The 12,409-nt window shown below is 40.5% G+C and overlaps 1 protein-coding gene across 1 annotated transcript in view; it reads right to left on the reverse strand.

Moving 5' to 3' along the window:
• Window positions 1-11,113, reverse strand: part of LOC146798086 (cytochrome P450 2G1-like) — a 370,121-nt gene extending 359,008 nt beyond the window's left edge. Inside the window, exon 1 of the mRNA XM_085625303.1 lies at window positions 10,991-11,113. Within this exon, the coding sequence (XP_085481429.1) occupies window positions 10,991-11,000 (10 nt within the window). The 5' untranslated portion in view covers window positions 11,001-11,113. The remainder of the gene's footprint in view (window positions 1-10,990) is intronic.
• Window positions 11,114-12,409: the final 1,296 nt, after the last annotated feature.

A 12,409-nucleotide genomic window follows, 5' to 3' on the forward strand; every position in this document is an offset into this window, starting at 1 on the left:
CAAAATAAAGTTCTTGAATGCATAAGTATTTAAGCGAATCTCTGTAGCTTAAAAATAAGACATGCAGGACGCGAGCTGATAAATAAATACAAAAACCAACTCGTGAGCCGTACCTGTCCGTCGGTACCTCCGGCTGGGACTCGTACTGGGATGGAGGTAACTGACGTGACCGGATCGGCTGTTTTTATGTCGAGTGGAAAACCTCAGCTGTCTACCATTAGTGAAAGTCGCCGATCGAGTTTTCGGCGCGCTAAATATGACGTGTTGGAGTACTTCAATAGAACTACAAAAAGAGGTCTCGATAGCTGGTAATTGTAGTTCGAAACTGAAGCTATATCTTTTTCAATAGACCAACTCGAAAAAAACTTTATTGTAACATACAGCAAAGTTCGGTATGTGTCAATTTATGAGTTGCGCTTATTGCTACATTGTGACACAGGGGGGAACTTTTAGGAAATAGATGTTTTAATCTCAGTGAGGATATACGATTTAGTGGAGATACATCTGAAAAAGGCACTCGTGCTAAATGGAGTTATGTGTACCAAACTAGAGACGAACATCTAAACTTGAGAGCGGGAAGAGCTTACTCTAGTCATGAACATTAGAGATTGTCTAGTGATGATGTAGCCGGTACTTCAATATATCCTGGGCCAGACAATACCATTTATTCAGATCACTTTTGTTTCTTATTATTTCTTATGTTTTACTTTTTATTTAGCTACATCCATGGTATCGCGTCGTTAAGACCCTGGGCATCGCTGGACAATTTGAAAATCCATCGTTGCTCGCGTATGAACAAGAAGTTGGACACATCGCTCACATGTGATGGAATATAAGGTTTTTCAAGTACAGTCCAAATAAAATCACCCGCATCATGACATTTTTCTACAAAGTGTTTAGTCAGTTTCGTGATGGTTTTTTTACATCTGAATGTACTCTTGTGTTCTTGCATCCGTAGTTTTACTTTTCTCGTTGTCATTCCGACGTACTGTAACGAACATGGACATGTGATGAGGTACACAAGGTTTTCACTGTTGCAGTTTGTAAAACTTTTTTGTACCCAAGGTATGGTGGTACCAATGTTCACAGATTTAGATGCTTGGGTTTGTGGGCAAACGGCACAGGTGCCGCATGGGTAATGGCCCTGGACTGGAGGTAAACCCCATAAGGTGGTATCTGAAACTTGTTTCTGCTCACGGGGGCGAGTATGGACCAGTACATCTTTCAAATTAGTGCTCCTTTTCAAAGAAAACAAAGGGAGTGGTATCTTGTCAGAATCACTGTTAAGTATTCGCCAGTGTTTACGAACACTTTTTTGGATCATGTTGGTTAAAGTGCAGAAGGTAGTAACACACGTTAACCGCTCCAGTGGTTATTTGGACTGTACTTGAAAAACCTTATATTCCATCACATGTGAGCGATGTGTCCAACTTCTTGTTCATATGCGAGCAACGATGGATTTTCAAATTGTCCAGCGATGCCCAGGGTCTTAACGACGCGATACCATGGATGTCGCTAAATAAAAAGTAAAACATAAGAAATAATAAGAAACAAAAGTGATCTGAATAAATGGTATTGTCTGGCCCAGGATATATTGAAGTACCGGCTACATCATCACTAGACAATCTCTAATGTTCATGACTAGAGTAAGCTCTTCCTGCTCACTGGAGCGGTTAACGTGTGTTACTACCTTCTGCACTTTAACCAACATGATCCAAAAAAGTGTTCGTAAACACTGGCGAATACTTAACAGTGATTCTGACAAGATACCACTCCCTTTGTTTTCTTTGAAAAGGAGCACTAATTTGAAAGATGTACTGGTCCATACTCGCCCCCGTGAGCAGAAACAAGTTTCAGATACCACCTTATGGGGTTTACCTCCAGTCCAGGGCCATTACCCATGCGGCACCTGTGCCGTTTGCCCACAAACCCAAGCATCTAAATCTGTGAACATTGCTACCACCATACCTTGGGTACAAAAAAGTTTTACAAACTGCAACAGTGAAAACCTTGTGTACCTCATCACATGTCCATGTTCGTTACAGTACGTCGGAATGACAACGAGAAAAGTAAAACTACGGATGCAAGAACACAAGAGTACATTCAGATGTAAAAAAACCATCACGAAACTGACTAAACACTTTGTAGAAAAATGTCATGATGCGGGTGATTTTATTTGGACTGTACTTGAAAAACCTTATATTCCATCACATGTGAGCGATGTGTCCAACTTCTTGTTCATACGCGAGCAACGATGGATTTTCAAATTGTCCAGCGATGCCCAGGGTCTTAACGACACGATACCATGGATGTCGCTAAATAAAAACTAAAACATAAGAAATAATAAGAAACAAAAGTGATCTGAATAAATGGTATTGTCTGGCCCAGGATATATTGAAGTACCGGCTACATCATCACTAGACAATCTCTAATGTTCATGACTAGAGTAAGCTCTTCCTGCTCTCAAGTTTAGATGTTCGTCTCTAGTTTGGTACACATAACTCCATTTAGCACGAGTGCCTTTTTCAGATGTATCTCCACTAAATCGTATATCCTCACTGAGATTAAAACATCTATTTCCTAAAAGTTCCCCCCTGTGTCACAATGTAGCAATAAGCGCAACTCATAAATTGACACATACCGAACTTTGCTGTATGTTACAATAAAGTTTTTTTCGAGTTGGTCTATTGAAAAAGATATAGCTTCAGTTTCAAACTACAATTACCAGCTATCGAGACCTCTTTTTGTAGTTCTATTGAAGTACTCCAACACGTCATATTTAGCGCGCCGAAAACTCGATCGGCGACTTTCACTAATGGTAGACAGCTGAGGTTTTCCACTCGACATAAAAACAGCCGATCCGGTCACGTCAGTTACCTCCATCCCAGTACGAGTCCCAGCCGGAGGTACCGACGGACAGGTACGGCTCACGAGTTGGTTTTTGTATTTATTTATCAGCTCGCGTCCTGCATGTCTTATTTTTAAGCTACAGAGATTCGCTTAAATACTTATGCATTCAAGAACTTTATTTTGACCTGTTCAGTTTAGGAGTTATCTTATCATGAATAGCCCCTGCCTTGAATATTGTTTTTGATGAGTTGTAGCTCAGTCATCGTTATGCCAAACCTAGCGAAGTTGTTTTAATAGATGCCAAATGGTAACACGGCTGACACGTCCCGGTCACGATCACTAATAAGAGTGTGGGACATTGCCAAGCATTTGTAAATCCTCCTGCAATTTTGATAATTGTACCGTTCTTTAGATTTTGAGACCGGTTGATTTATTGGCTCACGTTTACTTGCAGAGCGGGGCCTCTTCCTTGACTTAAGCTGGTGCCGAGTGAGGTGGGGCTTTTTCCTCAGATATTGTTTGGTAAGCATGTTTCTTTTAAAGCGGTCTTCAGAAGAATGAGGATACAGACGCTTAGAAGCAAAATATCACATGTGATAAATTGTATGTTTCCACTTCCCAATGTAAATTTTGTGTTTTGTTGATTCTCTTTTTAGATGTCAGATAACATCAGCTATCACATTGAGGAATTGGACAACTTATACGAGGGTATAGTAGTAACCCATTTTTCTTTTCCAAAGTCCATAGCAGGGACTTTGATCATGAGGTCCTAAAGAAAGCCAGGGAGAGTTTTTCCTGAAGGCTGAAACATGTCGACCAAATAGTGGGCAGCAAACGTTGGTTACCTGCTTTCCTTTTATCCTTTTTTTGTTCTCACACTGTTTTTAGATAGAAATACGATTGATGGGGCACAGTTTTGAAATACATATATCTAGTGCAAGTCAATTGTGTATTCTGTTTTATGAACACTGGTAAAATACAAAAAATATTTGTTTATTTCATTACACTCTCAACAATTTTCTATTTTTCCCTCTTTCTGGATGTTTCTTGATAAGAGGATACAACTCATTCATATGGCCTCGATACAATATGAGGGCTCCGAGAAGAGTTGTTTGGTACCCCAGATGATGACACTGGGCACTTTCAGAGTGTAATGATGGGATGCTGATTATCCTTTGATCAAGCTTTTTTGCTTCATTTTCTGTTGTTTTCTACTTTTGTATCGCTCTTTCACATGCTTACCTATACTATTTCACTATTGGCGTAAATTTGCTATTAGTCAACTCTCTTGAATTTTATATCAAGGGTTGCATATTAGACCTCGGATCCCTTTTGTATTTTGAAGTATTTAGGAAGGGGGCTTAGGAATCCTTGTAGGTCTTTAAACATTTGCCCTCAGACCCTATCTGTTTTGTATTGTTCTTGCACGGCCGTTGGCCGCGGGTCTTTTCAATTATAAAGAACAGATTCTTTGAACTGTTTCATAAAAAACCATGGCAGAATTTAGCGGTTTGGCATACGATGATGCAACTCTCCAATCCATTTTGGATTCTACACCCAGCATTATTGATAGAACATCTAACGTAGAGACACCTACTGAGAACGATTGGAATAAAGTTCTCTTTCTGAAAAAATCCCATTCTCGTACACTCATTCATGGAGCCATAATGGCAGAGTACCTGCGAGGTAATTGCGCTCCACCAGGGTTAATTGTTACAAATGTTCCCCGCCTTTTTCTTCAAGATAAAACCTTTTTAAAAGATTGGTCTTTAATCGCATGGCGGTGCACCCGTGATTGGCTAATCCTTATAATATGCACAGCCAAACGGATAGCAGACACTATTCTTGTCGAAATCCAACTACTTGAGGCTCAAATAAAGACAACGATCACAGCCACCCTGTTCAAAAAACATCAGGAAGAGTCGAATAAAACAAATAAAGAGTTTAAAGACAACATCTTACTCACCAAGATCGACAAGTTTAAGAAAGACTTGTCACGTTTCAAACACGAGGTAGTTTATCCTTATACTAGTGATGACTACTCTCCTCCTGAATTCAATAGGAAAGGGCGACGTTATGGTTCCTCCTATTCAGGTTCAAGCTCTGAGGGTAATTCAGATGAAGGAGAAACACCCACAGACAACCGCCAATCCTTTCGTGGGAGGGGACGAGGGAGATTTAATAGACCCAATTGGCAAGGAGGACCACAGGCATCATTGGCCAAAGGAGACCAAGAGGCAAACGCAGAAACGCACCAAACCAGGTACACTGGGAACAACCAACAACATCACACATGGGCACCAGGAGCCAAACGAAAAAGAATGCACAACCAGGGACCAGTGCAGAGTAGATTTATTAGTCAATCTCAGCCAAAGAGAACTCACAGGAGAGGAAACCCTAGTCCTGAACAAAGGTCTAGGTTTTGTTGAAACAAATTCTGGCGACCCCTTCCAGGTGAACTGCGAATTAGCACAGTTCTTTCGGAAAATTCGCTTGTTCTACTTTTTCCGTGAGAAAGATTCCACAACAGGACAAATTGAGGTTGAGGACAAAAATACAGGTCTAAAGAAACGTTCCTCCTTCAATCCCCCTATCACCGGAGTTCCTCACAAAGTACTCACTTTTGAAAAAGCAGTACAACAAGAGGTAACAAGTCTCTGTAAAACCCAGAAATCTCAATATCATAATCTATCCAGAACTGAACAGAATGCACTTCAGACACTAATGAAAGATCATAAAATAACAATCAAGCCCGCCGACAAAGGCGGAGCCATTGTTATCCAGGACACGACAGCATACAGAAATGAATGTATGCGCCAGTTGTCAGACAGGCGCGCTTATCGCCCTTTAAAAGAAGATCCCACTGAACGGATCAAAAAGACCATTGACAATCTTGTTGAAGAAGGCATTACGGAAGGCTGGATTACTACACAAGAAGGGGCTTTTTTGCACACCAATCATCCAGTGATGCCATATTTTTACTGTTTGCCTAAAATACATAAGCCACACAGACCACCACCGGGTAGACCTATAATATCAGGTATTGGGTCACTCTTGGAGCCCCTCTCTACTTTTGTAGACCATTTTCTATGGCCCATAGTGAAGACCATGCCGACATTTCTACAGGACACGAAAGATGTCTTGCGACTACTACCTGAGATTGATTTTGATCAAAACCTTGACTATTTAGTGTCCTTTGACGTTGAGTCTCTTTACACGTCAATACCGCAAGGTGAAACTCTTGATACCATTAATGACATCTTGGTTAAAGCTACCTTGGACTCTAGAACACCAGTCCTATTTATAATGTCCCTGGCCCAATTGGCTATGAAAGAAAAATTTTTCAAATATGAGGAAACTATCTATCTACAGACCTCCGGGACCAGTATGGGGAGTATTTTTGCGCCGAGCTTGGCGAATCTCTACGCCCACACTTTTGAGCAAGAGCACATTTTGACCACTTCCAATCCGTTCTTCACATCGATCCGCTTCTGGAAGCGGTATATCGATGATGTTCTAACAGTGTGGCGCGGGCGTTTGGAATCTATCATTGCATTCAAAGAGTGGCTTAACACTAGAAATGATTTCCTGAGATTTACTGTAGGAGTAGGCAAAGACAGGATAACTTTTTTAGACCTGTCTATTTTTGTCACTCCCACGGGTCTACAAAGCGAACTGTACCGCAAACCTATGGCACGAAATTCACTACTTCGTTTTGACAGCCAACACCCCAAATCTCTCCGTGAAAATCTGCCCTACGGGCAATTTCTCCGTATTAGGAGGAACTGTTCTACCCGTGAGAAATTTGAAACACATTCTGCAAATTTGAAACAGCAACTTCTTGAGAAGGAGTATCCCAAGAAACTGATTAAAAAAGCGTATAAAAGAGTATCCAACAACAACCGGGATGCTCTTTTAGAACCCCCGGTGGAAAAACTTCCACTGGAGCGGTTAACGTGTGTTACTACCTTCTGCACTTTAACCAACATGATCCAAAAAAGTGTTCGTAAACACTGGCGAATACTTAACAGTGATTCTGACAAGTTACCACTCCCTTTGTTTTCTTTGAAAAGGAGCACTAATTTGAAAGATGTACTGGTCCATACTCGCCCCCGTGAGCAGAAACAAGTTTCAGATACCACCTTATGGGGTTTACCTCCAGTCCAGGGCCATTACCCATGCGGCACCTGTGCCGTTTGCCCACAAACCCAAGCATCTAAATCTGTGAACATTGGTACCACCATACCTTGGGTACAAAAAAGTTTTACAAACTGCAACAGTGAAAACCTTGTGTACCTCATCACATGTCCATGTTCGTTACAGTACGTCGGAATGACAACGAGAAAAGTTAAACTACGGATGCAAGAACACAAGAGTACATTCAGATGTAAAAAAACCATCACGAAACTGACTAAACACTTTGTAGAAAAATGTCATGATGCGGGTGATTTTATTTGGACTGTACTTGAAAAACCTTATATTCCATCACATGTGAGCGATGTGTCCAACTTCTTGTTCATACGCGAGCAACGATGGATTTTCAAATTGTCCAGCGATGCCCAGGGTCTTAACGACGCGATACCATGGATGTCGCTAAATAAAAAGTAAAACATAAGAAATAATAAGAAACAAAAGTGATCTGAATAAATGGTATTGTCTGGCCCAGGATATATTGAAGTACCGGCTACATCATCACTAGACAATCTCTAATGTTCATGACTAGAGTAAGCTCTTCCTGCTCTCAAGTTTAGATGTTCGTCTCTAGTTTGGTACACATAACTCCATTTAGCACGAGTGCCTTTTTCAGATGTATCTCCACTAAATCGTATATCCTCACTGAGATTAAAACATCTATTTCCTAAAAGTTCCCCCCTGTGTCACAATGTAGCAATAAGCGCAACTCATAAATTGACACATACCGAACTTTGCTGTATGTTACAATAAAGTTTTTTTCGAGTTGGTCTATTGAAAAAGATATAGCTTCAGTTTCGAACTACAATTACCAGCTATCGAGACCTCTTTTTGTAGTTCTATTGAAGTACTCCAACACGTCATATTTAGCGCGCCGAAAACTCGATCGGCGACTTTCACTAATGGTAGACAGCTGAGGTTTTCCACTCGACATAAAAACAGCCGATCCGGTCACGTCAGTTACCTCCATCCCAGTACGAGTCCCAGCCGGAGGTACCGACGGACAGGTACGGCTCACGAGTTGGTTTTTGTATTTATTTATCAGCTCGCGTCCTGCATGTCTTATTTTTAAGCTACAGAGATTCGCTTAAATACTTATGCATTCAAGAACTTTATTTTGACCTGTTCAGTTTAGGAGTTATCTTATCATGAATAGCCCCTGCCTTGAATATTGTTTTTGATGAGTTGTAGCTCAGTCATCGTTATGCCAAACCTAGCGAAGTTGTTTTAATAGATGCCAAATGGTAACACGGCTGACACGTCCCGGTCACGATCACTAATAAGAGTGTGGGACATTGCCAAGCATTTGTAAATCCTCCTGCAATTTTGATAATTGTACCGTTCTTTAGATTTTGAGACCGGTTGATTTATTGGCTCACATTTACTTGCAGAGCGGGGCCTCTTCCTTGACTTAAGCTGGTGCCGAGTGAGGTGGGGCTTTTTCCTCAGATATTGTTTGGTAAGCATGTTTCTTTTAAAGCGGTCTTCAGAAGAATGAGGATACAGACGCTTAGAAGCAAAATATCACATGTGATAAATTGTATGTTTCCACTTCCCAATGTAAATTTTGTGTTTTGTTGATTCTCTTTTTAGATGTCAGATAACATCAGCTATCACATTGAGGAATTGGACAACTTATACGAGGGTATAGTAGTAACCCATTTTTCTTTTCCAAAGTCCATAGCAGGGACTTTGATCATGAGGTCCTGAAGAAAGCCAGGGAGAGTTTTTCCTGAAGGCTGAAACATGTCGACCAAATAGTGGGCAGCAAACGTTGTTTACCTGCTTTCCTTTTTCCCTTTTTTTGTTCTCACACTGTTTTTAGATAGAAATACGATTGATGGGGCACAGTTTTGAAATACATATATCTAGTGCAAGTCAATTGTGTATTCTGTTTTATGAACACTGGTAAAATACAAAAAATATTTGTTTATTTCATTACACTCTCAACAATTTTCTATTTTTCCCTCTTTCTGGATGTTTCTTGATAAGAGGATACAACTCATTCATATGGCCTCGATACAATATGAGGGCTCCGAGAAGAGTTGTTTGGTACCCCAGATGATGACACTGGGCACTTTCAGAGTGTAATGATGGGATGCTGATTATCCTTTGATCAAGCTTTTTTGCTTCATTTTCTGTTGTTTTCTACTTTTGTATCGCTCTTTCACATGCTTACCTATACTATTTCACTATTGGCGTAAATTTGCTATTAGTCAACTCTCTTGAATTTTATATCAAGGGTTGCATATTAGACCTCGGATCCCTTTTGTATTTTGAAGTATTTAGGAAGGGGGCTTAGGAATCCTTGTAGGTCTTTAAACATTTGCCCTCAGACCCTATCTGTTTTGTATTGCGATAATTATCGCCCGTTCTTGAGATTATCCCCCATAGTTTCTCTTAATCAGGTTCCTTTTAAATCTAGGAGGGCCAATATTCAGAATTATGAGATCTGTAAATTTACAACAGATTTGCTGGTCTTTCAAGCAACTGGAAGCGAAATAAATTTTTAGGGTATCTGTAGTTTGGTAGTAGGAATTACCCCTAGACTACTTGAAAATATACCACAACCATATAGTTATAACATTTACACATCCTAATTTTACTTTTCCTGGTTGACAAACCTACTGTACACTGAATAGCTGGCCTGGGGATCACACTGAACACAACGTTTGCCTGATTTTTAACAAGCCAAGTCAATAACCGATGCTACACAAATCCCAAAAATCACCTTATACCAAAGTTCTGTCTCACAAGTTCCACAAATGAATTCATGGGTCTTCCATACAATATACTTGCGCACTACCGGTCTAATTGAGAGTACTATGCAATGCTGATTAGTAGTACATTTGCTACTATCTATTGAATTGGGAATTTGTTTTGACTGTTGTAAGTCAGTGTCCACATAATACACGTTATGTAAAACCCTCCTCAGGCTCACATAGCATTCTGGGTAATCCACATTTGAGGTGTTACAAAGGTGTGCTAGCGCAAAAGTCATATTTCTGGGTACATATAAAAAATTAAGAGCTTTTATTCGCCTCCAATTTTCAGTTATTATATTTTTTACCAAGAGATGCATGTTAGGTACACTGCGAAAAAATACTAAACACCACTTGAGCGCTTGATTCAAGTTTCTGGTTATTTTGGGGCATATTATCAAGCGGCAGCGATAATTATCGCTGGCCGCGCTTAGCGTGAGATTTATTATCGCCGGCTATCGCATTAACAACGTATTAACAACGCATAGCACAATGGCGATAATTATTCCAGCGATAGCGGTGTTTTCCATGGAACATCGCTGGTTTTCCAGCGATGTTCCATGGAAAACGGCGATAACCTTGCTGATACGACCCTGTGGTTGTATCAGCATAATCCACCCCAATGTAAAGTAAAGGTAAGTCAGCATTTTAGCAGACGTTAGTTTTTGGCGAAAAACGTCTGCTAAAATGCGTGGCCTCCTTGTAAATATCGCAATGTGCACACCAGTGATAATTTACAAGCAGTACTGCCCAGTGACGCCCACTTTGCATCTCATTAGAGATGCAAAGCAAGGCGTCGGGAAAACGGGTGCTAACATGCGCTAATGCATGTTAGCACCCACTTATAAATAGGGCGATAGTCTTATCTCCGCTTTTTTGGCTTTTAATGCCAAAAAAGCGGAGACCAGGCCCTTGTTGATATGCCCCTTTGTTATTTTCAGCAATCTTTATATGCTGTGCATTTCTGCTGAAAAAAGAGTCTGCCGAAAGTAATGGTATAAGAATTTAAAGGATATGCCTTCGGTGTAAACATTAACGGGTAAAAAAACTTGTGACCAATTGTTGCTTATTCTATACAATTCTGTGCTGGAGCAAGACACCATTTGGATTTTTAGGTTTTGCCTAAACAGCCCTTCCGCTATGCTAATGAAATCTATTGTATTGAATATATATTTATAGTAACTTACATTCCGCCATCTGTGTCCAGCTGCTTCGGTGGAACTTCTTTTAAGTGTCTCCAGAGAAGAACGGGAAAACAAAAAAAAAAAACAAGAGCTACGCAATTGCTTTAAAGTGACAGCGCCATGGGCTCAGCGCGTGAAGACCTCGTGATCTCAGTTCTGTGTGCTGAGAATTCAGTTGCTTATTTACAAGTAGTGCTTAGAGCACTGCTGCTTCGACGTCCCTGTCTCCCTCCCCCCACACACACACACATTACTGCTTCGTGTTTCTTTAATAATGTGATGTGACTGCATCTAGTTACATTCTTAATGTACTTTACATTTGGCGTGTGTGCGCATTTGTTAAAATTCTGCAGCTCAATGTTGCCTTTCATACAAAAAAAATCGTTATGTTGTGTTTGAATGTAGTTTATTGTTTCTACTTTTCGCAGACATTTCCAATTTGCTGCTAGGATTGACATGCCTCTCTCCCCTCGCTGCTCTGCTGCACTTTTCTATTCGTGCCACTGGGTGTCGCTGCTTTTCAAAAACAGCTGCTCTACCTCCTCTTCTCAGACACTCGCTCGTGTTTTTCCTCCTACACACACTATTGGGAAGCAATGCCCCCTTCCCGCACGTCTGACATTTCTCCCATCGTTCCCTTGTCCTCTCCCCTGAATTCCTGTCACCTCACTACTGGGAGTTGGGATGGGAGCGGTATGTCAGCGCTTCCATTGTCTGCAAATTCAAGAGGTTAATATTTAACGTGCTATTGCACACAAGCCTTATTTCTGCATGTTTGTGTTAGTATGCATGAGGACATGTCATCCCGTACCTGTGTTTTTTATTGATAGCAGGGTAGACGATTTGTACTGACAGTGCAAATCAACTCACACAAACCTAAAGTATTGCAAATTTGGACAAGCAGCTTGAAAGCACTTAGCAGCATCTCTGTTTATGTGATAGTTGTAGGCAGTGCAAATCAACTCAAACGAAAACAAAGAAAGGAAAACGTCGAGGACGACCAGCTTCAAATGATGGACCAGAGGACCAATCACGCGGAATCTAGCTCAGCGAGTTAAGAGCTAAGGACTGAAATCAGTGTGCAACCTGGAAGTCTTGAGTTCAAACCATTCTTGCTCTTGCTCTACCTCTCATCTCCCTCAGGTTGATTAAATAAGTACCATTATGTTGGGTAACAGTGACAGCTACAACTAGTAGTGTTCAGATTTACAAGCTTCTTGCGACACTTTTTTAAAATTTATTTCCATATTCCGAAAATACCATTTACAAAAATACCGATCGACTAATCAGATCATAAAGCAATTGATACAATACAGAAGATTGAATATCAGCGAAGCAGATCATAAAACAGTTAATACAGTAAAAAAACAGTTCAGAGAAGCAGGAACATCTTTTAATACCAAATCTAGATTAAGATCAATT

Source organism: Triturus cristatus, chromosome 9, assembly GCF_964204655.1.
Source record: "Triturus cristatus chromosome 9, aTriCri1.1, whole genome shotgun sequence".
NCBI classification, from domain to species: domain Eukaryota; kingdom Metazoa; phylum Chordata; class Amphibia; order Caudata; family Salamandridae; genus Triturus; species Triturus cristatus.